Source organism: Enoplosus armatus, chromosome 20, assembly GCF_043641665.1.
Source record: "Enoplosus armatus isolate fEnoArm2 chromosome 20, fEnoArm2.hap1, whole genome shotgun sequence".
Lineage (NCBI taxonomy): Eukaryota > Metazoa > Chordata > Actinopteri > Centrarchiformes > Enoplosidae > Enoplosus > Enoplosus armatus.
Genome location: NC_092199.1, coordinates 5,688,120 through 5,715,600, shown reverse-complemented (window position 1 = coordinate 5,715,600; position 27,481 = coordinate 5,688,120). Strand labels below are relative to the sequence as shown.

Below are 27,481 nucleotides of genomic sequence, written 5' to 3'. Positions count from 1 at the left end.
AGCCATAAAAAAAAAAAAAAAAAAGTCAACTCAATTAAAGTGCCTTATTTCCTGGAAGCCAGCCTCAGACAGAACAGTAGGTATGCAGGGAATGGGAATTCTGTGTGTGTGTGTGTGTGTGTGTGTGTGTGAGGAATATAGAAATGAAGAAACTCACCTCCAGCTTAATTTTACCAACACCAATCTACACACACACACTCTGCATTGGCTGCACACTAAAACCACAGACCGTCATAAATCTCCTCCACGTGGACCCTTTCACCTATTTGACCTCACACACATGCACACACACACACACACACACTCTCTAGAGGACACCATCCTCACTCAGCCCCTCAGGCAGGATGTATAAAACCCTGCTGCATTCCTTTCCAGTTAGGTCCAGCCCAAAGTGAGCTTTCTACACAGTAACTGCTGTGTCAAAGTGTGTGTGTGTGTGTGTGTGTGTGTTAACATAACTGAGTGCTTCTGGGAATCCCTTTGTTACTGTGTGTTGTGTACATCTGCGGGGCATGTCTGACAAAATCAAGTCCCTGCCCTTCCCTATGTACATATGTTCTCTGTTGCTTATGGAATTTACCCACAATGCTCTAGCAGAGAAAACAAGAAGTGATGATTGCAGTAATTTTAACCCTCTGATGAATGTGCATCGTCCTCGCGCTGCTCGCGGCCCGGTCCGGCTCTTTAACAAGCCGGCCGACTGAATAAACAGCGCTTTGTTTGACTAGGAAATCCCATTTGTCAGTTAACAATCTGGTGGTGGGGCCAGGCATTGCTGGAATACAGACTGCCGTACAATACGTTACGGTAAGTCACAGCTTATCCAGTCAATATTGACTCAGTGAAGTAAGAGCGAGACAAGAGAAGGAGGCAAAGACACAGTGAAGTAACACACAGGGCAAAGGCATTGACTTTTGTAAAAATAGTGCTCTTTAATATAAATTATTGAAATATTTTAGAAATATAAATATGTGCAACGTTCCTTTTCATTTATTTATTTTTTGTAATGCTTTGTCATTTCAGATATTACAGCTTGTATTTTTGCCAGACTTGTGGCCAGCCTTTTTCTTTTTGCGAGAGTCTTTATAAAAGACAAATGATTCACGTACACGTGTGGTCCGCTGGCGCAACACATGTAACAAAACAAAAAAAACTTGTTGTGTTGATGTGAGAAAATAAGACTGAGATTTGACACTAAATGTGTATCACTGTGGTATATTTCAGTGCTCTTGTCTCAAGTGGCCACATGAGATCACAAAATGTTTTATGATGTGGAAAGGTTACCACTCCAATATGGATCACAGGTAAGTATGAGCACTGGTCAAACACAGACAAATACAATTTTCATCAAATCCAAGTCTTCGTTTTACAAAAGGCATTTTTTTTTTTTTTTTAAGAATCACTTTAAGGAAGTCTTGTGTTCCCTTGACGTTCAGACAGACAAACCCAACTGTCCGCTCCGGGCTTCAGAGGTAATGACGGAGAGTAAATGAGGCGAGGAAACACTTCTAAACCGTCCACATAACAGTTCATTTCCTCTCTTATCTCCTTCGTGAGCGGCGATGTAAGAAAACCAGGAGGGAGAGAGCAGACAGACACTCAAAACACACCAAAAGAATTAAGTTCGAGATGATAATGTAAAGAAGAAATCACTGTGAGGGGGTCTAAAAGACAGAATTAAGACTCAGCCAAAGCTTTCTTTTCCACGTGGGGCTTCTTAGCAAACCTGGCTTTATATTTACAGGAACAGCGTCCTGTTGAGCTCCATCATTTCCTCTAAGTCTGGGACATAAATCACGTCAGTGTTTTTGTTTAGCTGTATACCAGTATGTCTCCTCCCCCTTCTGCTCTACCCGAGCCCCCTCCCCAGTTGTCTGTCCTCTTCAATTTCCTTTTTCCTTTAATCCCATTTCCCGCTCTTCTTCTTCTTCTATTTCTTCTTCTTCGTTCAGTCCTCCTTCTCACCCTCTCCACCATCCAGGATCATCACCGTCATTCCCCACAGAGCTTGACAGTGTCGCTGATGATTTTCCAGCCAGTCTGGATAAAAATACGTTCTGCTGTTTTGTTTGGTCCTGTGCCAAGGCTTTTGTCTCAGTAACAAGCTTTTGTCTCGGCAACAGCAGCCTGTTTTCTGTCACTGTCAAAGCGCACATGCAACTCCGAAACAAAATAAAAAGGGGGGGGCAGGGAATAGGTAATGGAGGAGCACAAAAATCACAAACAGGAGTAGGGGAAGATGCTTTGTAATGTTTTCTTTTTTCATCTTGTTCCCACGCAAACAAAACGAGGGTCTATACCTGTGTGTGTGTGTGTATGCATGTGGAGCTAGCATGCATGCCCCCCCCCCCCCACTCCCCTCTATGAGGCAACATTTGCGGGAAGCAGCAATGGAAATGTGTGCACCACCACAACACACAAATACACACACTCAGACAAACAAATACTGTATGTTCTCCGGTTTGGGCCCCTCGTTTGGACTTTGGCTTTTCTCTTTGACTCCTCCTTCATTCACCTCCTCTAAGCCTTTCTCTTCTTTGCCTTCTTTCTTTCTGTCCAGTGATCCAAAGTGTTGTAAATGTCCGGCTGACGGAATAGAGGAGAGGTTTCTTTAAACCCACAGGGATCACCGTGTGGTGTATTGATCATGTTGTCGCTGTCATAATTAGTAATTAATATCTACCAATTGGGTTAATCTTCTACGAGGCTCTGCTCTGCGTCTGAGTCAGTCATAGGAAACAGTGACCTTTGACCTCTGGCTTCACCTGCCACTCACATTAGTGGTCAGTTTAAGCAAGGCAGGACGGACGAGGTAAATGTCGGTTACCCAAATCACACTCTTCATCCCAGATCCCAGGTCGGTGAAAGACTCTAGGTAGATGGTGTCCATCAGTGTTGAAACAGATCTGGGATCAGCTGATTCTGGTCACAATGAAAAACCGACCTCACACTGACCTCACGTTGGCATCTAAGGCTAACTCTGGTCAGTATATGATGGCGCGCATATTCACGTATGCACTGAGAACTGGTTGGACCGTCGTCCCAGCACCTGGTCCATGTAGTGGAACCGCTGCAGTTCCTGACAGTCATATCGGAGCGTCGTACTCCTCCAGGAAGTCTCTAAGTGTGTGCGGGAGCTGCTCGGCTCGCTCCGACCCCCCCAGGCCTTGGTTGTTGAGGGTCCTCCTGCACATGTGCTGCAGGGACGAGAGGGAAGTCGCAAGGGGTCGGCGCAATTCCAAGGGAATCCTCTCTCCACCGGTGTGGATCAGATATATGCTGCGCCCCTTTTCTGCCTCTCCTGAATTGCCCCCACATGCCCCTTCTCTGCTCCTTCCAGAGTCCGGCCCTTTCCCCATGTAGTGTGCTATGAGTTTCAGCACACAATCAAACTGCGGGGGCTCTAGGGTGTTTTGGGGGTCTGGCTGTAAGAAGAAGCCGCCTCCCTCGCTGTGGATGCGCAGGTTCTTGGTTCCACGAGCCGTCTGCACAGAGAGGGTGAAGAAGTGGTGGTGGTCCGAGGAGTCGCGGATCAGGAAGGTGCCGGGCGGTTCAGAGCGCAGCAGGGAGCTGGCCTCCCGGCCCCCCACAGCCCCCCAGTAAAAACCACTCTCCTGTAGCTTACGCAATGCAAGCATCACCTGAAATAGGTAGAAAAACCCACATTACAACACATTATGTGTCGTCAGTGAGGGTGAAGGGTTAGACTTCAATAACACACAGAGAGTTCTCTGAAAACTCAGGTGTGACTGACCTGCTGGTAGTGTGCATGCGAGCTGAAGGGCTTGTAGTGATGCGGGGTAAAGTTCGACCCCTGAACCCTGCCCTCCGGAGGGGTCACGCTGCTCATGGCGAGGGGGTTGCGTCCGCTGAAGGTTACCATGGCGCCATGGCCCCCTGCCTCTGCCCGCTGGCCGAGAGGCAGGGGGCCCAGAACGGGAGCGTGGAGGTGGACAGGTGGGAAGGAGTTTGGGGCAGAGGGAGAGGAAAGAGAGGGGGAATGGGGTGAGGGTGGTGAGGTCACACACCGGGTCCAGGGCCCCGGGGCAGAGGAGTCTGATGCATCCAGAGAGGGGCTGTGAGAGAGCACCTAAACACAGCTGGAGAGAAGGGGAGGATGTACAGATTAGGTCTATCCATCTATTTATAGACTAATGCACACAGTACAGGCTAACAGTCTCCTTTAAATCTTAGTCTTTCATAAACATGGTCATAAATAAAGGACCACTTTGCCACACTGGAGCTCTCGGTTTATCCTCATAAAATGCAGTTATGGCGACTGTGACAAATGCATAAGGCAAGACTGGGCAGCAGCACGCAGGTTATATTTAGTTTAAATGAATCCTCGCGCTGAGCCTGCTGCTGCAGCTGCACCGTGCAGCCAGACAGCAACTGGATCCTGATTGCTTTCAATTGTCTTCGATCGGGCGTACCGCAACATGGGATTTCATAAACGGGGTCACTGTGAAAGAGTCCGGCGCGCTTTTTTTTCTCCCCCTCTTTCACTAAATAACTCCTTATTCCCTGCTCGGTCCAGCGACACGGAGGCCCCATTCTCCGGTTTCACTGTGACTAAAAGAGTGTCCCGTCTGCTCTGGTTTGCTCTGATCCCCTTGCAGGCTGGGGGAATTAAAGTCGGCTTCACCGGACGGTGCGGGACGGCGGTTGAAGCAGGAGGCGCCATAACGGTTCAGAACCGCTACAGAGCCGCTGGTATAGAAGTCGGTCCACTATTCACAATATTGCGAAACAACCCAAAAATTACACTTGCACCCCGCTCGGCTGCACTGCACCAAGAGCCGAAACAGCTAAACAACGGCTGCTGTGCTTTGAAAGGCACCGTAACCGCTCTGTTTTCTGTCATTTTGTCTACTTGAATGATGAAAAACGAGCCGCTTTAAACGTCTTTTCGCAGTCTTTTAACTTACCTTGCGGATATGTTCAGCCCCGCACCGCAGCCGCTCGTCGCCAAAGGAAAAGATATGCAAACTACCCGAGAGTAGTGCTAGATTAATTATTAACTCAGGCATTAAAATCCAAAAAGAAAAGTATCCAGAAAGTGTGTGGGTTTCTTTCCTGAGCGGAGGAATGTGGCGGCGGCGATATCCGCCGGAGAGATCCTGTCCGTGTGTGGAAGAAGGTTACTGGAGGTTGTTTCCAGTGAGTAAAGCCGATGTTCGTAAGGCTCCGCCTCCTCCGTTCAGAGGTTCTTCCAGTAAACACACGCGCGCTCGCGCACACACGCACGCACGCAAAGAACAGACGCACGTGCTCGCGCTCTCCTTTGGCAGATTTCCAATAAATAATCAGCGTGACCTTTGCCGGGCTGTTTCCTGGTACTGGTGGGTTCCCTCCTTGACAAGAAGTTAAACACTCGACATGTGGAGCAATATGAAAATATATTCCGATGAATTATCACATGAATGTTACAGACTTTACTGGCAGATATAGATGGTCTGATAATACACGAAGACCTCCATATATCCTTTAATACTCACAATATGCTACTGGACTCTTTATTTTTGCACACATAATATTTGATAATCTGAATAATCTGATCCAGTATTTGAGTAAAACTAGCAATACCACAATGTAAAAATGCATGCATTCAAAATTATATTTAAGTTCAGAAGTAATGATGCACATATTATTATACAGATTTAATTTTTAGTACTGAGGTAAATTATTGTTGTGGCAGGTCAAAGTGGAGCTCATGTATATACTGTTGGGTTTGTTTAACAATGCATCATGTTTTATAAGGTGATCATATGTTTTACATGTTAGAAATATAGTGCAGTAAAAAGTTCAATACATCCCCCTAAAGTAGCAGAAAATGTAAATACTCAAGTGCCTCTAAATTATACTTAAGCACAGTACTTGTTGCTAAGTAAACTTTCTACCACTGCAATAATTTAGTCTGTTGTAATGCATATAATGTACTGTATATTGCTTTTGAATGCCATATTCTTTAATTAGCTATTTATTTCATTTAAATAATTAATCAATTTCCTTTAGTCTGAGCCTGCCTCTTGTGCTGCTGTAACACGTTACTTTCTCCCACCGAGGATAAATAAATAAATAAAGCCTTACCTTAAGATAGTGAGAATATCCACTTTCAGATCAGGCTATATCACAAAAGTACAGCCCTTTGATTTTATTCTCGCTCCCTTGGTTCACAACATGACAGATAATTAACACTGGAGCGACTACAAGCTGGCTAATGTTTAAAGATAAGGTCCCTCAGGCCCTCATGCGTGTCAGGAAGCATCTGACTTACTGTAAGTGCTCTTGAGCAACAACCAGTTATGCTGCTCTAAAATGCTCTGCTACAAGCAGAAGTCCTGCGTTCAAAGTCTTACTTAACTAGAATCTGTATGTATTATCTGCATAATGCTCTGAATGTATTAAAAGTACTCCTTATGCAGAATGGCATATTAGATGCTACATATCATATATTGTGTTGTTTGAATATTATTACTGGTACATTTATGTGTAAGCAGCATTTTACTGTTATATCTGGTCCAGTAAGCTGTTATTAAGTGCTTATAATTATTGGGTTGTGGTGTACTGTTGCATAGTTTAATATACTGCAACACAATACATTTTATATGCCCATTACAGGTTTTTTAAATCTTAATCTGTAGAGTAGCGTTAGCTGTCAAATGCAGTAATGCAGTAAGTAAAAAGTACAATATTTCCCTCTGAAATGTAGTGGAGTAGAAGTATAAAGTAGCAGAAAATGAAAATACTCAAGTAAAGTACAAGTTATCAAAGAGGAAGATAACATAAAAGTAAACAAAGATAACTTACTCTTATTTTCTGTGTATGTGCATCAATAAATAAAAAAAACTATAATAGCGACATAAAGACTGTAACAACAACATTACTACTGGTGCCTAATGCTCCTTCCACGCTACTCACTACTATTACCACCCTACAAATAGAGACATTGCAGTATCATGATGAGAATCAACTGGGTGGTGCATGCCCCAGAGAGTCTCATACCAATCAGAGGAAACCACCTGTACTTGCTACAAACCTGTGGTCACTCCTTCTATAGGTAATATGGATGGCAAAGATCAAAGAAGTGTTATCAGAAATGCATTTGGAAAACATAAAAATATAAACTGGGAAACATGCAGGGCTGGTGCCTTCACTCTATACTGTGTGCTTCTAAAGAGCTGTTTCCAAATATTATGATTTTTAGGATTTTTAATTTGATTAATATGACATTACTACAAAACTGAAGTTATAAGGTAGTTTGCAGTTTGACCACTAGAGGTCATTTAAAAGCATTTAAACCATCAAAAACAAATAGATATACACAACCTGTAGTATCTTATTTATCTGATTTATTTATTTATTTATTAATGCAGGTAAAAACTATAATTAATATGTTGCTAAGTGCAGTCAAAGCTGTAACTTTCTATCACAGACAGTAAGTGCAGTATCTGTATCTGTGAAGTAGGGTATTGTGTCGATAAAGTTTATTCAAAGTCTCTCTGCTGCAGCAATGGCGGCTCCCATGTCCTGGAGGAGGCTGGTGTACTCCGTGTACACACCGGCCATCGCCGGGGTTTTCACCCGCATATCTGACCGACTCTTCCGTGCACGGGACAGAAGAGGAGGGTAAGAGACACGGTTGATACACGGAGACGCAGACATAAAGACAAAATCACGTTTTCTTTTCTGTCGCAGCACCCTTCAGTCATGAAGCAAGAGTTAAAGATGCCTTGCTAATGTTGTTACTGCTAACGTGTTCAAAATCATGTGTATACCCGTATGCCCTGTCTTGTTTTGATTCAAAATCTACAACACGCCAGTCCTCGATGTTTTAACGCGTTTAGCCTCCAACTTGTAAGCTTATTTTGCGTTAAATGAACGCGTGTCTTCCTCCTGAGGCTGTCAGGTTAGCAAACAGTAGCTAACCTTCAGGGAGAGGGCTGTAAGTTACATGATGTTCTTCTTGACTTTGTAATGTAACATGGACTGTCATTTCTTTTACCAAGGCTGACACCTGACACCCTCTGTTACTGCTGTCCTGTCATGTGACTGAGGTTTTCCTTCCGGTCGTTGAGGCTCACACAGGTGACATCTCTCATTAGCACACCTGCGGCTAAATTACAGGAATTGTTTGGGTTTATTCAAATTAGCAAGTGGAGTTATTTACTTACTACTAAACACGTTTGTCCTCCACGGAACAAGATCGTATTTTTCCCCAGAATAAGAAAGCACAGGTGTGACTTCTAACAATGATGGCTTTGTCCCTTACAGGCATCCCACTAAGTGTGAGCCTGAAACTGAAGCAGCTAAATGGAATTCAGCCATCATTCCTTTTATTATTTACACCTGTGCTTTTCCTACCGTGACATGGCCGTGAAAAAGGTCTACTGAGAACCTTTTTTAATCTGCAAAATGTAAGACAACGGTTTAGAGTGTGAGGCTGTTTGTGGCTTATTTGGCATGCTGACAAAATCACCTGGGTCATGTCTCTGCCTGAAAGAGGAATCTGTTATCCACATATCTGTCATATCTTATCTCTCGCTAAAGTCGTCTTGCATCATCTCCTTCAGCACTTAGGGAAAGTTACAAAATGTGGGCAACCTGTTAATAGTGACGACAAGTAGGGTTTGATATTAGCATCGCAGAAAATACTTTATATATATATATATATATATGTGTATATGATATACTTTATATTACGGTGTGGTGCAGTATATGGCCAAAAGTATGTGGACACAATTAAGTCCCTCTAGGTCCCCCCTTTCCTGTTTTAACATGACAGTGCCACTGTGCTCAAAGCAAAGGTCCATAAATACACGTGTTTTCTGAGTTTGGTGTGGAAGATCTCGACTGGCCTGACCTCAACCCCACCCAACACCTTTTTGATGAACTGGTGCTGTAACTGTGAGTCAGGCCTTATCAGCCAACATCTGTACCCGACCTCACTAATGCTTTTGTGGCTGAATGGGAACAAATCCCTGCAATCAGGTTCCAGCATCTTGTGAAACGCCTTCCCAGAGGAGATGAAGTTGTTAAAGCGACAGATCAAAGCTGATGGTTTTGGAGTTACATCACAGATGGCTGTCATGTTTGGGTGTCCATATAGTGTTTATGCTTGTCTTACTTTTCATAACTATATTATGTTTGTGGCATATACCGTATGAGAAGATTACGACCGGTAAATGAGTCTAGATCCGTTGAGACGAATTAGGATGTAATTCCTTTAAGGATGCTCAAGGAGATCACAAGAGTTCCCAGTCGGGGGAATTTTATTTTATTCTGAGGAATTATGAGGAAGATGGACAGACAGCATTTTTTCTCTATCACATGCTTCAGATCAAGAGGGACGTGGTGCAGTCGCATACCAAAGTAAACAGCTCCTCTATTCATTGGAGTTACTAGCTTGAGCCGCGCATTATTAAATTATCCTCTAACATCATTAAATATAAGGACTTTAACTTCATCCCGGCTTCAATCATGAAGTCGCTGCTCTTTGTAATGCACTGCACTGCCACAATAATCTTTATTTAAATGGCGTCTACAGAGACCACATTACATGTTTTTTTTGGAGACTTTTTTTATATGGCTCATCTCTGTCCTGAAATGAAGCGCTGGGACAGTGGTCCTTTTCTCCTGTCGCGCTCTTTATCTTTTACTGCTTACAGAAAATTGTAAAGGCTTTGGGGTCAGCTGCACTGCTGTAAAAGACCGAGATAATTCAGCTCAAGCTGTATGAACATGAGGAAGTTCTCTTCCATGCTACAGTTATTTTATCATACTACTCTTTGAGGAATATGTGTGTTTATGATTCGACTCAAATCTCTCACAACGAGGAAATCCCCCTCTCTGTGTTTGTTCCAACTCAGCACAGTGGCTTTGGAAAGAAGCCCTGTTTTCTGTTTTAATGTGACTTTTGTTTCCTCTGACGGTATTTGTGGGTCAAATCCAAACCAAAACGTAAACCGTGTGTGTGTTCTGGATTAAATTTGGTCGTGATGAATATAAAGGAATTCAGTAGAATGACTTGTGACAATCAGCCTCTGAGGGTCACAGACATGTCTCCACCCTGTCTTTATTTAATGTGGTTGCGTTGTCAGACCAGATTGTGAGATGGCATGGCAGAGACAAAAGGGGCTGTGGTGTGTTGGGGTGAATTTCAGGACACGGAGAAAGAAAAACCAGACACACTGTTAAATCTTTTCATGGATCTGTGTCCCTAAAGATTAAATGCACCAGAAAATTATTGGTTTTCGTCAATTTCTAAGCAAAAATGCCCCAAATTAGCTATTTTCATGATATTAAACTGAATATTTTGGGGTTTTGGATTGTTTGTTGGACAAAACAAGATGTCACCTTGAGCTGTGGGAAATTATAACAGACATTTTATTAACAAAACGATAAATCGATGATGAAAATAATCGTTAGTTGCAGCCCTTGTTTGAATGCAGGTGTCATGTTATGGGTTTGAATCTGGTCCACTTTGGCTGGCGATTGATGTGCAGTATTGCGGTGTGTTCATGTGCTATTGTAAAGCTCTGACATCAGACACTTGAGAGTCTGTTGCCGCCTGCATGGCGGCACAGATACTATTGTTTTCCTGTGATATATGGCTCAACTGATCCATTTTGTCTGACGTAGTGTCCCCAGGCAAATTGGAAGCATCCATAGAGACGTGTCTCATTTTCTACTGTAGAAGCCTGCAATTTCTCATGAATTCATTATTCTGGAAAAATTTCAGTCAGCTCGCCAATTATACTACTCACTTATTATTCCAATGTCTTGTTATGTACTAAAAATGCAGATATCCTGTGACATGAAACCAGCACAAAAACAGTTTGAATGTACCCTCCAGGTCCTCGATGCTGCTGCTGGCCCCCCTCCTGGCTGAAGCCGACCCGGCCCCCCGACGCGTCTCCAGGCCCACTGGGTCAGCCGGAGCTCAGGGCACAGACGGCCTCTGCACCCACTTCCGATGGATGGCAGAGCACGTGCCCGCCTTCCGGGTGCCGGGAACCCACATCCACATCCTCACCTCACCTGACCAGTTCTACCAGGCCATGAAGGTCGGTAATAAAGTGTTCGGTTCAGCTGCAAAGGAATGATTTAAAAAAACAAAAACTTAGGCCGTTAGCTGTCAATATTGACTTTTCACAGATGTTCCTGTCAGCGTCTACTATGGCAGATAACAAATGAGGCAGAGAAAGTACTTGCGGTATTTGAGGAAGTATTATTTTCCCAGCAGACTGTCATTAATTACCCTTCAACACCTGAGTTGGCAGAGTGGCACACATGAGCTGACAGGAGCTAATCGTTCCGCTCTGAAGTGACATATCTATGTTACAACTAATCCTTGCAAAACGTTTAACGTGCTTGAAAAGTTAACTGTTAAAACGATGATATGTCCCCCTGCGCATTTCACTCCATCTGTGACCTCTTCAGTAAAAGGGGGAGCACATTCACAGTTTTTTTTTGTTACTTAACGTCGTCCCACACCTGCTGTGTGTCACCACATTGGAATCCTTTTATGTTTATTCTAACTTTAGCCTATTGAGCCACTCCAGGAACAAAGAAACAGGAATTTGCTGCAGTTTGTGTGCTGGCAGCCGGACAGGAGCTTCCCTCCATAAAAAGACATTGTTTAGTTTAGACGTTAAGATATTTAATGCATAATATTTAATGGTCGCCAAATCAAACAATTTTGGGAGAATTGACCTTCTCTGACCTATATTTACATCCCTGCGGTCTAAAACTATGACATATAACACCTTTAATGCTTTAATGTGTGTCATGATGTGTGTTATATAAAATGTGATTTTTTTTTGTGGGTAAATTGTTGCAGGGGTGTGTGAATGGGTGTGATAACGAAAACATTTTTTTATTGACACTTCCTCGTGAAAGGGTGTTTGTTTTGTTGTATTTATAGATCACTTTGACGTGTGCACAAACACACACACAAACACCCACTCAAGTCTTTCCTCTCCGTCACTAATTGTCACCAGACTTTTTGTTGCTATATTATAATCACAGTTGTACAGTAAGGTACAATTTTGAGGTACCTGTACTTTAGTATTTCCATTTTATTCTACTTTGTACTTTTACTCCTACATTTTGGAGGCAAATATTGTACTTTTTACTCCACCTACTCCAATTTATTTGATAACTTTAGTTACTTTTCAGATTTAGATTATTAATACAAAATATAATCAACAAATAAAATATGATGTATTATTATAGGCGAAGATACCCAGCAGTATATGAAGTTAAAATGATCTCCATCTTTACCAGCTGCAACATTATTATGTGAATGTGTGATTCTGCATGAGTACTTTTACTTTTGGTACTTTTAAGTATATTTTGATGCTAATACTTTTGTACTTTTACTTAAGTAAGTGGTATTGCTTTTACTAAGTAAAAGATCTGAGTACTTCTTCCACCACAGGTATTAAAACTGCACAAAAAACAGGACGATAAATAATGGAATAAATGCAACAGGACCTCAGATTCTGCTGCTGAAAATCCTGATTTCTAATTTTCATCATTTTCAATATCGTAGTCCTTTAATGGAGTTTAAGTGTTATCAAGCCATGCAGATGGTTTTGGTCCAAGATTTGAGATTTCCCGCTTCACTTCAACACAATGGAGATGAATGGACTTTTGTTTGTGGTGTTCACAGGATCAAAAATTACATTTAATTCAATAGCAACTATTTTGATGATTTATTTTGAGTTTAAGTCAAGTTTCAAGTGAAAATGCCAAATATCACCTAGTTCCAGCTTTTAGTTTGTGATGGTTTTGCTGCTGTTTTCTGTTTTTATATAATTGAAGTTGAATGTATTTGTGTTTTGGTCTGAACACGTCACCGTGGGCTTTTCACTATATTCTGTCATTTTATAGACCAAACTAAATTTTATTCACCTCCATTGTATTGGGATGAAGACAGAACTCTGAGAGGGATATCTCAAAACCTGGGCTAATCAAACCAGAACTCCTCGTGTTAAATAATCGGTTTTCCACCTCTGTTGAAACTCTGTCCGAGATACAACTAGAGGTAGTTTATTTGGTAGTTCTGGGGGGGCTCTGGTGGCTCCAGGAATCTGGTTAGTTTGCTTGTGCATGTGACTGGCAGTTGACAGTTTTATCATGTCTTAGTATGAGATTCCTGACACCCACATACACTCATATGATCTCACTGTTTGTTTTTCTTTCACTTCAGGCACGAATCAAGACTGCAAAGAGGCGAGTGGTGATGGCCTCGTTGTATCTGGGAACAGGTCAGCTGGAGCAGGAGCTGGTGAGACAAAGTGTGTGTGTGTGTGTGTGTGTGTGTGTGTGTGTGTGTGTGTGTGTGTGTGGTGTGTGGTGTGTTGTGTGAAGCAAAACTCTGGAGAATTTACATCTTTAGTTTTGGGCAGGTGAGAACAATGCCATCCAAACACAGGCGCGTGCCAAATAACTGGTCAGAGATGCCAGAAAATGTGAGTCAGAGTCGTCTTCCAAGAGAACCGCAGTGTGGTTTGTTCAGAATGAAAATGTACTCCAGGCCAACTACAAGGAATGACCCCAAAAAGCAAGGGTTTATGGGAATAAGGAGACCAGTGCTGGCATGTGATAGCCTGCTGTTCTTCATGCTTGGAAAGCCTAGCATAACAACATTAACCCAAAGCAAACCACAGTCTGGTCTGCTGCTCATATTCAGCTGTTTTTCGTGTTTTTTTCCTAACTGGTTTCGAGCAGCAGAGAGGGTGAGTTACAGAAAAAGGCACAGGCAAGTCTAACATGCTTAATTACGGTTAAAAGCATTTGAATCGGCTGTGATTGCTGCCAAACTCTGCAACCTCACAGGATGATGGATTACTAGAAACGTTGAGTCAATAAGGTGCAGTGAGTCCATGTGACTTTTATTTTCAAGCCCAGGTTTGCTTGTAATCGGACACAATGGACTGAACTCCATTCAGTACAAAATTGTGAGTCTGCGGTTTAGACTGAAGAATGCAAACTGCAGGTGTGATTATTTCACCCGAAAGCCTGGATCCACGAACACAACCCCGATCCCAGACTGGACACAAAAGGTACTTGACTGATACCGACAGTCACACCTGTGCGGTGTGTTTACTCAAGCGCAGGTGCAGGCAATGAGAACAATCTGATATTTTAAAGCGAGGCACAACATATGCAAAGCTAATTCAAAGTGCTTTATATATATAAGTGAGCTGTTGTTTACACATCAAAGTCTGTTTGCAGGTGCTGGGGAGAACTATGTATTAAAAAAGTTGTATTAAGCCTTTTGAGGCGCCAGATGAAGCTGCATGCGATCTGATAAAGCGTTGGTTGGGGGTGAGGACTGAAGAAAATCTATAGAGAGAAGTGGGTTCATCAGACCTCTGTAGCCCGCTCCTCATCTCTGCTTGAGGCTAGCAGCTCGAGGCTACGTTAGCATAACAAACCCGGATCTCCGACAGAACTGTCTGTGGTCGAGTTACATTGTGGGTAACATAGGTGCCAGACAAGGTTTGTTTGTTTCTTAAACAAAGAAATAAATGAATGTGGTCTAAATCAGTTGTACCAAACTTGGGCGCCACTTTGTTTTCTCTCATATAGTTTAAAATAAAACAACTATGTTCAATCTGAACCTGAGCAACACGATTTTTCCCATCCTCTCCTTCAAACCCAGCGTACTTAGCTCTGCATGTTTAGTAGAGTTGCGAGATTGTATCTCTGGAGAACATAAGCTTTCTTCTTGCAGACGAAACGGGAAGCAGTCACATTTAATAAAATAATAGCTTGGCCTTTCTTTAAATCTGTCTGTCAACCTTTCCTGTCCGCAGTAAATCAGAGGGCTGTGGATTGGTAGCTAAAATGTGAATGCTGACACATTTCAGCTTTCTAAATATTAAATGGGAAATAACCAATTTTGTGCTCAAAATTGAATGATTGTGCTAAAATGAAATAAAATAAAAGGAAAAATTGGAAATGGGGAAACAATAAAAATTCATTCCCAGGCTCGATGTAACAAACTAAACATGTGGGGGCACTAAGCAAGTCTGGATCTTAAGTTTTAGACCTATAGTCAAGATTTAGGTAAAATGTTTTCCTGGCATGTAAACAGGCAGTATGGACGTATAAATGAATGCATTTGCGCATCAGATGCACAATTTGAAAAGTGAAATAAAAAACACATTTGTTTGATATCAGATGGGGAACAAATGCCAAGCTCGCTGCAAATAAAGACGCTCGCTACCAGTGGTGCCATTTCCTCTTTGTGCACAGAGGAGTTAGTCATGCTTTTCCCACGCTCGGTAAACAGATAATAAAAAGGCTGCCCGTGTTTGATAAGTGTTGTCTGCTACCAATTAGTCAATAATCATTAATCTATTATTTTGTTTTATGGCTCCATCATGAAAAGTTGACAAAGACGCATCCAGGAGGACAAAGTGAAACTAAGATCTGATTTCAGAAGCTGAAAACAATAAATGCATCAAAGTCTGGAGTACTACTGCTCATGTGAAGAAAACTGTATGAAGCCTTTTGTGATTTGCATTGTGGGTAATGTAGGCGCTGGGTTTTGACAAGGAAGAAGAATTTGTGTAATAAAAAAAAGAGGATATCTCTGGCGTGATGTTTGTCTCTCTGCTTTCTTTGTTGTTCAGGTGGACTGTATGGAGGAAGCTCTACGCCGCTCACAGGAAAACAGTCATGCCCCTGACCTCAAAGTCTCCATATTGCTGGACTACACACGCGGCTCACGAGGTTGTTGTCATCGTCCATGAGATCTCTTTGTTGCTGGTTAGCACGGAGTGCCGCGCTCATCCTCCTGATTGTGTTTTTTCCGTGCAGGGCAGATTAACTCGAGGACCATGCTGCTGCCGTTGTTGCAGCGCTTCACCTCTCAGATGCGGGTGTCTCTGTACCACACTCCAGACCTGAGGGGGCTGCTGCGGCTGCTGGTCCCTCAGCGCTTCAACGAGACCATCGGAGTCCAACACATCAAAGTATACCTGTTTGATGACAGCATTATCATCAGCGGGTATGTATGAATCCTGGACTGAAAGTTTAGCTCACCCTTTTTGTTTGTTTATTTGACTGAAGTCCTCCCTCCCTGTCACCCCTGTCTGCTTTCACCTATCTTTATCTTGTTTTGGTCCATGTTGTGTTTGCACAATTCTTTCCTAATCAAATGAAGGAGATGTTCTCGTGTGCAATGGCAATAGTCGATGTGCTGGTTTGTGCCGGCTGGTTTCCAATCCGACTCAGTTCACAAAAATGGCTGACACGGACCTGAATCTACTCCAAACAAAATACCACGAGTACCAAACAATAGACTAGTAAACACATGTACTGTGTCGGCCCGAATATAATACGATGCCCCTTTTCTAACACCGGTTTTTGGAGAAGGACGTTTTGAAGTTCTGTTGGGGCTGTTTCCTTCATTTGTGAAGCTTTTTCTCTCATAAGCTCCTCATCGTCTGTGACGGCGTTAATTCTCGGCTGCTTGACAAATGATTCAGTCCGTTTTTCATTTTCACTCGTCTTGAATTCATTTCCTCTGCGGCAACAAACCCATCAAAAACTCCTGTAGCTTAAACTGGGATACCGACTAACTATAAACAGACTTGAAGACACTTTCTAGCTTCGCAACATTAAGGCTACAAACATAATGCAACATCCTCTGTTGGAGCCTGTTTTACTGAGATATCGTTACACTCTCCATTCAAAAATTATATCTGATATTGCGAGCACGTAATTGTCTAGTCCTCAAATATAAGACAACTCCCAGAAAAAGTATTTTTTCTTCGGACCATTATGGTACTTACATAGCTGGATTCAGAAATACAATTCAAATGTAGGGATTGCACCATCTGGCCGCACTGAAGCACCTGTACCCTGTATCCTGTGGTGTCAAGTTGAGCTTGAATGTTATTCTCTGGTAATTTCAAACGCAGACATGATCATTCCCCCTGGAGGAGCGCAGATTGCAGCCAAATTAATGTTTGAAACCTGCACGTACAACCTGAAAATAAGATGAGCAGCATAATTTATGACATGTTAATTAAATGTATCTGACACATTCAAGTAGTTATAGCTTTCTGTACATCACCGGCTATTTAAATACAGAAGGTCCTGATTCACAGATTAAATTGATCAGATTAAAATGTTGATGTGATATGAATCAAAGTGTATCTGTTGAATGTTTATTAGCTACAGCTGATCTAAAGCGGACATTGAGAAGCCTGGTACCTATCAATATGGTTCCATTGCTCTTTGCTAATAAAAAAGTGATATGTTAGCATCTGATCTTAACGAATCCAAAGTATTTTGGTGACCAGGAACCAGATCCAGGACCAGCTATTGAAACCCATCCCTACTCTGATGCAACACTGCTGTGCTCTCTCTCTGTACCCTGGTCTCTTAAAAACTGTCTCTCTCTCTCATTTTTCAGGGCGAACCTGAGCGACTCGTACTTCACCAACAGACAGGACCGCTACGTGCTGCTGGAGAACTGCCGGGACGTCGCCGACTTCTTCTCCGACCTGGTGGAGGCCGTGGGAGACGTTTCCCTGCAGCTTCAGCCCGACGACTCTGTCACCATGCTGGAGGGCATGGTGCACCCGTACAAAGGTAGTGTGTGTGTGTTTGTGCGTATGTACACAGACGCATGTTTACCCTCCAACATGTTTTGACATTGTGTGACACTTCATGCTCAGTTACGGTGTCAGCGGCCCGGTTTTCAGCAAGAGGAGCCGATGGATTTCGCTAATGGAGCTTGAAAGCTTAGACTGGCAAATAGATGATGGTCAGAGTGTGTGTGTGCGTGTGCGTGTGCATGTACAATGAGAAAGATGGAGAGAGCTCTTGCGGTTGGCTAGCCATGCAGCCGGATGTGAAATTGTCAGGATTTTCTCCCCACACACACACACACACACACACACACACACACACACACACTCGTACTGTGTGTCCGTAACTGGAGCACAGACTGCCAGGATGTTAGTTTGAGGGGGTGAATGACATCATGTCTGCAGGACTGCGCCGCCGTGGTAACGAACACCAGGAATAGAGTTTGTGTGATGTCACAGTGTTGCTGAAAGACGATATGTAGTGGGAACACACACACACACACACACACACACAGTTATTCAGAGACACACACACACACACACAGACGCTGGTGAAATTCTAATGAAAGACATTAATAAGAACGACAGATTTGTAACAATGAGGTGTCCTAATAACGGACGAGGCGGAAGCAAAGTTTGGCTGTAGTCAGTCGTATCTCCCTTGATAATCAGACTGACATGGAAGCTGCGGTTGCTCGGAGCAGCGAACCTGACGTTTCACACACTGATCAAAGAAATATGTTGTTTTAAGACATGTTGTTTCTTTGGGCGTCCTGGTGGCCGGGTGGGGACATTTTGTTGCATTTCATAAATGACAACACGAACAGTCCAGGGGTCAAATTTGTCCCGTTTCGCAAGGCATTGTGGGAGTTTAGGTGAGGCAGGACTGACCAGTGACGTGAAAAACTTGATGCATATAATGGCGAAGTTTGCTTGGAAAATCTCAGTGTTTACCGGCAGTGGAGGAGAAGATCGTGATTGTACTTTCTGGCACAACCTTATGTATGTTGTGGTAGAAAGTGCAGGTCGCTTATTTACATAACGCTCATGAGTTACTTGCGAGCGTTGACACAAGAAGTGGTGGAGGTGATGCTGGATGCGCATCTTTAAACTGATGGTTAAACTAGTACGAGGTGTCCTGATATACTTTCTATTCGCGAGCCAATCAGAACTAATCATTTTCCAAAATAACAACTCTTCAGCTGAGGTTGTTCATTCCCGTCAGCATCCTCCTCTCTGCTTCATGTTCCTAAGTGGCTGTAAATTCTCTCAAACACACTCGGAGCACAGAGCGCTGTGACCCAGAGGTCAGGCCGACCCGCCTCCCATCTGCACCCACTTAGCTTTATCTGTGTGTATATATATCACGTTTTGTGTCTCCATGGCAACCAGGCAACAGGCAGGACTTCTCGGCGGTGGCGAGGGAGCGGATCATGGAGGTGGTGAACGCGGCCCACATGAGGCAGCGGCTGTTGACCGGGTCGGAGGACTCTGAGGACGAGGGGATGAGCGAGGGGGAGGAGGACACCTGGGTGTTCCCTCTGGTCCAGATGAAACCTCTGGGGATCCAGGTGGACGAGCAGGTCACACAGGTGAGGCTGCACACCTGAACATGACAGTGACCTCTTCTGATTGGACATGTTTGAACCCAAAATATACTGTACCTTTTTGGCTGTATAATTTAAAACATATTTAAAACTAATATCCAAAACTTGACCATGTTCATATGTTCTTTTATTTATTTTTTTTATTCGCTCGTGTCTTCAGTGCTTTGTTGACCCTTTGCTCGCTTTCCTTAATGACAAGTAATATATATAATTACATGGAGGATCTTTGTAGTCATCATGGCATGTTTTGAACATGTGACTGATAAGATAATATACGACTAATAATCTACCACGTAACTAATAAACCTTGAATAAATATTTGAACATCTATCCAAGGTTTATTAGTCACATATTCGGGGAATGAATGCAATAAAACTACCATCAAAAGTTGAATCAACACTGCGTCAGCATGCATTTAAGTTTTACAGGACCATTATTATCACCTTTGGTTTCTTTGAGTGATCACCACTGTTCACCAGCTCAGCCCGTTTACTGGTTTCCTTCTCGTAGCGCACATTTAAGACTCCGTGCCTTTTAGATTTTGACACATTTTCACTGAGAAATACCCGACTTTCTTAACGGAAGCAGAGCAGTTTAAAAAGATTTTCACAACAGATTTTGTGTCCACATGCATCCAACAGTTGTTTTGTCTCCTTCTGCAAGACGAAGCTGACCACTACAATTTACAGTAAACAAGGTTTTCTTGCATCAGCCACGGAAAAGTAAAGAGAAAAATAAAATGAGCTGTTGATTATGCACCAGAAAATACTTGAAATCATTTTAACTACAGGGTTGTTGCATTAGTTGTTAAGTTATTAAAATCAGATTTTTACCTGGACTTATTGTCACTCTGATGATCTGAGTTTGATCTGTTTTTAATTATGAGAACAAACACCAATAAATTCCAGATTTTTTTAAAACACAAAAAGCAAAGAAAAAAAGAGGGCTGGACGATAAACAAAATGTATTGAATTCTCAACGTTATGAATCTCTCACAGAAACTGAATCTACTCAATTTGCAATAAATAAATTGTCTGAATCTCTGAATTAACTGAGAAAAGCTACAACAACCAGTGACGTCTAACCAGAAGTTCAACCAGTAAATCAGACCAAACTCCAGTCAAAAAGTCCAGAATTTTAAACAGGTCATACAGTAATTAATTAAGACAGAAAAATTAGACATGAGCAAACATGAGGAAGGAAATGTAATGTGCTGCTGTATTTAGCAACATGTTATATTATTGCATGTGTGTGTGTGCAATGTGACAAGCTCTTTAATAACCCTATGTGTCCAGCAGTAATAAAACACTAATAACCAGCTCAGTTAATTGCATAGCAACCAGTTCTATTTTTCACAATGTCAGGAATTAGAAACACAGCTGTGACACGTCTTCTCTTCCCGTCTCTTGTTGAACCTCCAGCGCCTGCTGACCGACGCCGGGCCGGACTCCACTGTGTTTCTAACATCGGGTTACTTCAACCTGACCCGGGCGTACATGCGGCTGGTGCTCGGGGCCGGAGCCAGCTACCGCATCCTCACCGCCTCCCCCGAGGTCAACGGGTTCTTCGGAGCCAAGGGCATCGCCGGAGCGATCCCCGCGGCTTACATCCACATCGCCAAGCAGTTCTACAACCAGGTGTGCCGGCTGGACCAGCAGGAGAGAGTACACCTGCACGAGTACCACAGATCACAGTGGACCTTCCATGCCAAAGGTGGGATGAAACAAAAGCACAAATACACCCCATCACAATTTCCCGTCTTCAAGTTTCTTTAGACCAACAGTCCAAAATCTGTTCATCTAAGTGAATACAAACTTAACAGCATGAGAGACTTGTACGTAGACTTGTTGGAAAAGGGGGACAACATTTGCCATTCGTAGGACAAATAGTATTATGGAAGTTGACAGCACGTCTCCTAGCAGCGCTGGTTCTCAGGTGTCACTCAACCAATGGGAAACGCCCACTCATGTCCAAAAGACAGAAACGTTTGCACAATAGCCACAGCATCATCGTAGTGAAGAGAATTACATTTTCTATTTGACTTTAACTTCCTGTGGATCGATTATTCGGCCGACTGTTTCAGAACCGTCTCCCACATCAACGTGGCTTACACGAGGTTACAGCCTGAGCCAGCGTTCTCCGTCCAGACTAGTTTTGTGCGGCTCAGTGAAAATAATAAAATGCATTACTCTCCCTGCTCTGCTGTTCTTCTTGTGGTCACAGTGGTATTTAGCGTGAGAGAAGAGGGCTTGTACAGTCATTCTGTCGTAGCCTCAGGACGAGGATGTGTACACTCACTCTCTCTCATACTTTGGGGTTTTGGATTGACGCTGGGGATTTCTGCATGTGCTTCCTTTCAGTTGTGGTCTGGGCCGACAGAAATCCCTGCTGGAAGCGCCTCTCTGAAGCATTTACCTCCTCACTGGCTCACTCTGCTTTTTTTCCCCCCTCTCCTACAGGTCTGTGGTATTACCTCCAGGGGCAGGATCGGCCTTGCCTCACTCTAATTGGCTCCCCTAATTTCGGTTACCGCTCGGTTCACCGTGACCTGGAGGCCCAGATCGCCATAGTAACGGAGAACGAGGAGCTGCAGAGCCAACTGCAGGAGGTCGGCCCTTTTTTTTTTTTTTCTTCTCCTAACCGCAGCCAGAAATGATGATGAATGGCTGTGTAACTTCACTGAATGCACACCTGTGTTTTAAACCTCTCAGGAGCAGGAGACTTTGTACCAGCGCTCCACCGAGGTGTCCGGCTCCACGTTCGAGCGGCCGGACCGCCACGTCAAGCTGTGGGTGAAACTAGTCACTCCCCTCATCAAGAATTTCTTCTGAGATGCCACCAGGTGGAAACACACACACACACACACACACACACACACACACACACACACACACACACACGTACGCACTCACTACACATGACTTTTACTCAAATGTGTTCATTTCGTTAAAGGATCATTTTGGTTTATTACAACTTTGGTCTTATTTTCTTCCTAGTGAGGGGGAAAAGTTTTAAAGCTGCACTGATTAACTGACTTAGTGTGAAAGGAGTCGCTTGTAGCGATGAACCCAACTCTGCAGCTCTATGAAGCGTTATAGCGTCTTTCAGCTGATCGTTTTGTTTTTTACGGACGCAACTTGTTTTGCTAGATGTGCAAGTAGGCAACTGTTTGCTAACAAGTTAGCCATGTCAAACTTAACATCCATTTGTTGTCGGAAGTTAATAATGCGTTGTTGCTTTAAGCAGCTTGTTCTGCTGCCTCCCAAGTGACCCGAAAATCAATTATTGCTACTTTAAACAAACCTCAAGGTCGGTCAAACATTAGAAGAGAAAAGGCAAAACTGTTTACAGACTTCCTGCTTCATCTTTGACTTTTGAAGTGGTTTATTTAATCTGGCTAACTGTAGCATGTTTACAACCTGTCTGATTGGCTGACTGCCTCTTTCTTTCTGCCCTTCAAACTTTGTTGTTGTTTGCTTGTTGAAGCCGGACTGCTGTGTCATCTTAACTCTGGAGAGTACCATGTTATCGTAGGTTGATCGTTATGTTAGTTTTGACTCCATTTTGACTCCTCGTGCTCCTTTTAATGAATCTAACTTTCTTATGACTTTAACAAGTATTATACTCACAAGTCCAAGAGGCAGAGACAATTTGAATGTTGGTTTATTTGAAGAGTTATAGATTACAACACGAGGGGAGGTGCTTCTTATCCAAGCAACAGTTACATCTCTTTTACATTATGTCCTGTCCTGCATTAACAAGATCAACCGCTTATTTTTATGTCGTGCCTCATAGACTTAAATACTATAAATATATGCACGTGTATTTGCACACGCAAGGAATGATGAACACCAAATGTAATCATAATTGCAGCATAATGCACAAGTAAAAATATACTCGAGCTGCAACATATGATTGCATTGCTTGTTAAATCTATAAAATGGCATATAAATGGCTTGTTTTATGCGACAAAGAGAAAAACCCAAAGATATTCAGTTCAAAATCATGTTTAACAAAGAAAATCAGCAAATCTTCACATTTCAGAGGCTGGAAGCAGAAAATATTGTTTCAGTCAATTCATCAAAATAGTCTTCTACCGATCGACATATCGTTTAATGGGCTAATGGTGTCACCTCTAAGATGTACTTCTGTGTTATGAGAACATATATAACATACAGCATAAACACTTAAAACAATACAAATATGTGCTTAACTGACTTGGAACCGATACAAAGACCAAACTATGAAAGACCTAAGTTGTAAAAAAGCAGAATTTTCCTTTAAAGTCTGTTTTACATCTCGCTGCATTTGTGCATCGTTTACATTTTTTGCTCAGATTTTGTCTGTGATTTTTGCAGAGTAGACAAAATCCAGCCCTGAACATACTGTACAGAAACACACACACACACACATACACACACACATACATACACAGTAAAACAGGCTGTGGTTTCTTAGAAATGCCTGCAGTCATTGTGGCGAGTCCCAGATCGCAGGTCCCGTCTTCGCCTTCCCAGCAGCCCAAATCACCAAAGTGAGAGCGGGGACAGCGCGTCAGCTGAGTCACTCCTGTCGAGCAGTGAGTCAGCGCCGTGTTATGGTGCTGATCTGACAGTGTGGTCTGTGTTACCGGGAGTCCTGTCAGGACTTGGCGAGGCGAAGCCAGAGGGTTCATGCAGTTTATGTGAAAATAAAAGATGTTTAAAAGGAGGGGAGACATGAAAACTACTCGCTCAGAAAGGAAGATACGTTCCTTAAACTGAAGCCAAGAAGCCAAAGGGAATCTTGAGCCTCTCAGCAGTTTTTGGGGTTTTGTTTTGTTTTTTTGTTGGTTTCTCAGAACAGGAACTGTCTCATGCTGGATAATGACGGTAAATGGGTGGCGTCTTATCGCTACCTGGACAGAGTCGAGGAAAAAAAACCCCAACAAGTTGAGTGATCTGCTGCCAGAAGGAAACGGTCGTAAATAGATCTTCTTTCAGCTCTTGAGATACTATTCACAAATATGCACGCAAGTAGATGTGAAAATACCTCTCAGACAATAATGTGAGGACATTCAGGTCGTCGTGGTACCGGCATGAGAGAGAGGTTGGCCTGCAAGACGCCTCAGAGGGCTCAGGCAAACGAGACGTGTTGAACTAAAACATATTTAGACAACAACAGAAAGAGGCTCTTTAGTGTCAAATGATACAGAGACTGAAATCTGAGCGAGTTCACTTACTTCAACCTTCTACAGTTTTCACCATCAGCCCGAACAAACAACTTATTATGTAGAAGGGCCGTGATTTTTTTCTTTTTCTGATTTCTGAATATGGTTTAGTTGAGTTCTTTATAAATCTACGATTTTAAAATGAAAGAAACACTGAGATCTATGAAACGTCTTTGAGTTTTGTCTTATTTCACCTGTAATTTAACGTGCTGATTTAAGCTGTTGGTAAACTGCTTGTCGGATGGTCGAATGGCTGAAAAATAAAACGATATATTTGTGGCCCGACTTTAGTAGGAAACAGGATTAAGGCTGAAAGCCTCAGAGAAGCTAACAGTGTTGTTTTTTTCAATGGATTTATTGACAATAAGAAATATGCAGAATAATGTCAGTCTTATGCTTTATGGATCTGTTTCTGTTGTATTATAAGATTATAAGATATTGGGGAAAGGGATCTGACAGCTTTTCTTTTCAGTTTTTGGCTTTAAATAACGTATCAGGTCTGATCATTAGAGGCATAATTGAGACTTTTATTTATTGTTTGTTTATTTTTGCAACATGCAGTTAAACGTTGCAACAAATGTGACGTTTACAGGGCGTCTATCTGCAGCTAAGATAGATTTACATTGAAACAATAAATACACACTTTCTTCAGCCCCATCAATAGACGTGCAATAGAAAAAAAGGTTGGATCAATTGTATATTATCATGTTTTATAGAGAGGCCTGTCATTTCTTTAATTCCTGTATTTTTGGATCACGTCAGCATGGTGAAACAAGGCGAATACAAACAATTGACTGTCTGAATGTTGTCTGTTAGGTTTGTTTTGTGAGCAGTTTGTTCACTCTCACTCTGTGACCTGTGTACTTCAGCGCTCATATCTGTCTTTGTTTTTGCTTTTCCTGACAGAGGAAAAAACAAAGCACGGCCCTCCAACAATAGCTTTGCCGGTTAAAAGGATAAAAACAAAGTCCTTATCGGCAGCGCAGCACTCGTCTATTGTTAGAAAGTAGTGACAACAGGTTGGAGTCTCTCCACACTCTCTTCACCGTCGTGTTGGACGGTCAGCGGGGGTTAAAACACAGCTGTTGTTCACACAGCCGCCTGATGAATCCTGGTTCAACAGGCTGCCGTGACGGACCTGCCTGCCCTCTAGAGGTGAAACTGTGATCTCCCATCGTGGTTTCACACATTGAAGTATCCTCTTGTGACAGTTGCAGGTGCCTGCAGGTTACAACCAGGGCCCAAATTGATCTGCTGAAAGTGAAAGATAAAGGAAAGATCCTTCACTCAAATTTAAGAGAGGTTAAGAGAGGTAATTGTACAAAATATCATCATGATGACAGATACGTTAAGTGAAGCAGAATGTATACAGGGTAGTTTTAGCCAGTTATTTGCACTTGATTTTAGGACGGTACTCCACTTCATCGTCTGGACTAAATTCACCAGATTATATAATTTTAATGTATCTCATCTACTGAAACTGCTACTGGAAATATTGAGCATTTCAACCTTTTTAAAAATTAAAATCACGTTTTTACTGAGTAAAATGTAAGGATTTTTTAAGAATATGAGCAATGGAGGGTAAATCCTTGTCTCTGATTGGCTGTTTCTCCTACACTTCACAGAAAGTCCGAGTCAAGAACTTTTTTATTGGACCATTTTAAAGGTCGACCAAAGAATGATATTTTACTATTTTATTTGAATAATGTTTGGAGGCATAATGTGGTTTTATATTTTCATACATAATAACGTGTTTTCAGTCGCTTCAGTCGTCATGCAATTATGGAGACGGGTTAGAAAACTTTGTTATTGTGCAGATTGACAGAAGAGTCTTTGAGGAGTCTGGAAATATCTTCATAACTGTGTGAAGTTATTTTAAATGACGCTCTGGGTTTTTGAAATTAAAATGCGTCATGCTTGTGACTTCAGCCTGACGATAATGTGGGACACAAACTGAGGCTTAAGTCTTTCTGCCAGTCTTCAGCCTTCACATGGTGGCCTTCCTGATAACAGTGACCCACAGCTGATTCACTCGTACCAGACTCTGTAGACAAAATACTGAATTCTTTCTCTGTGTTTGTGTTTTCATGTTGAGCAGGAGGCGGGTGGCTTCGGGTTTCTTCGGTCCTGATGGTTGAAGGTCTCAGCGGAGGTCGGTCCGTTCCTGCAGACGGGACAGTCGGACACGCTCGAGGATCAGCGGCATGCTGGGAGTCTCGGCTTTAACCCTCAGCAGTGTGTGTCCCAGGAAGTGATTCCCACACAGGAGCAGATGTATGTGGTGCATTCAGGGGGTAAATCCTCCTTTTTTTTAAATGTAAACTCCAGATCCTGAACATGTTACTCCGTTAGATCGTTTGTTCAAACACTCGATGTCATCACACTGTGGATTTCTGTTTTTTTAGTATTAACAACTACAACCATTTCAAAAAAACTACCTTCTACTGTACATACATCTTCACAGGTGCATGTTGCATGTATAAGATAGCAATAGAGACTTCATCAGTGAATGTCCCTGATGTTTAATGAAGGCTGTGACGGTAGACAGACGGGTGTGGTGAAGTATTACAATCCCTCGAGGAGCCTTAATAACAGTTTTTAAGAGCTCTTACAGCAAGTTTACAGCCTGCAGCAGTAATCAAAGCTAACTGTACAGTTTCTGTGTTATTATCTTTGTAAATTAAAGGACGAAGTGGTGAGGTTTTAAAGACTTTAAATGTGTGACCTTTTTTTTGTTTGGTTTTTAAGTCGTCGTCACAGCAACATACAAAGACATTATTTTGTTTTCAAGGTAAAAGGACAAAACAAATGTTTAGATGTCACGACAAAAAAAGCTCTAAAAAAGTTATCCTGTTGATAATTGGTTTACAAATTTGATTCTGCTTTGCCTTCACATTGTGTCTAAATACTTTTTTTTCTTAAACCTGCAATAACTGACTTTTTGGCCACTTGGGGGCAGCAGAAACAACACTGACATAACGTCACCTTTAGCTTGACATAGTGAACAAACAGTTGCTTTTTTACACATCCAGCAGTTATGGAGAAAA

At 42.5% G+C, this 27,481-nt stretch overlaps 2 protein-coding genes across 2 annotated transcripts; one reads left to right on the top strand and one right to left on the bottom strand.

Moving 5' to 3' along the window:
- Positions 1-907: 907 nt before the first annotated feature.
- On the bottom strand, positions 908-5,066 carry socs3b (suppressor of cytokine signaling 3b). The gene is made up of 3 exons (XM_070927094.1): positions 4,929-5,066; positions 3,755-4,100; positions 908-3,641 (listed from the first exon to the last, which is right to left on the bottom strand). The coding sequence occupies exons 2-3, from the start codon at positions 3,881-3,883 to the stop codon at positions 3,087-3,089; spliced, it is 684 nt and encodes a 227-aa protein (XP_070783195.1). The 5' UTR covers positions 3,884-4,100; positions 4,929-5,066; the 3' UTR covers positions 908-3,086.
- Positions 5,067-7,513: 2,447 nt separating this feature from the next.
- LOC139303503 (CDP-diacylglycerol--glycerol-3-phosphate 3-phosphatidyltransferase, mitochondrial) lies at positions 7,514-27,145 on the top strand. The gene is made up of 11 exons (XM_070927343.1): positions 7,514-7,629; positions 10,856-11,066; positions 13,217-13,294; positions 15,651-15,750; positions 15,838-16,027; positions 17,441-17,619; positions 19,011-19,210; positions 20,647-20,938; positions 21,685-21,833; positions 21,937-22,067; positions 26,533-27,145. Exons 1-10 carry the CDS (start codon positions 7,514-7,516, stop codon positions 22,054-22,056), a joined length of 1,635 nt encoding a protein of 544 aa, XP_070783444.1. The 3' UTR covers positions 22,057-22,067; positions 26,533-27,145.
- The last annotated feature ends 336 nt before the right edge of the window (positions 27,146-27,481 follow it).

What these genes read in the sequence shown, in the direction of transcription:
- LOC139303503 (XM_070927343.1), top strand. Translation starts at nt 7,514, where the DNA reads ATGGCGGCTCCCATGTCCTGGAGGAGGCTGGTGTACTCCGTGTACACA. An exon ending in GTCAGCTGGAGCAGGAGCTG is followed by an intron (nt 13,295 to 15,650) that starts GTGAGACAAAGT and finishes TTTGTTGTTCAG; the next exon opens with GTGGACTGTATGGAGGAAGC. An exon ending in CTACACACGCGGCTCACGAG is followed by an intron (nt 15,751 to 15,837) that starts GTTGTTGTCATC and finishes TTTTCCGTGCAG; the next exon opens with GGCAGATTAACTCGAGGACC.
- socs3b (XM_070927094.1), bottom strand. Translation starts at nt 3,883, where the DNA reads ATGGTAACCTTCAGCGGACGCAACCCCCTCGCCATGAGCAGCGTGACC. An exon ending in CGCATGCACACTACCAGCAG is followed by an intron (nt 3,642 to 3,754) that starts GTCAGTCACACC and finishes TACCTATTTCAG; the next exon opens with GTGATGCTTGCATTGCGTAA.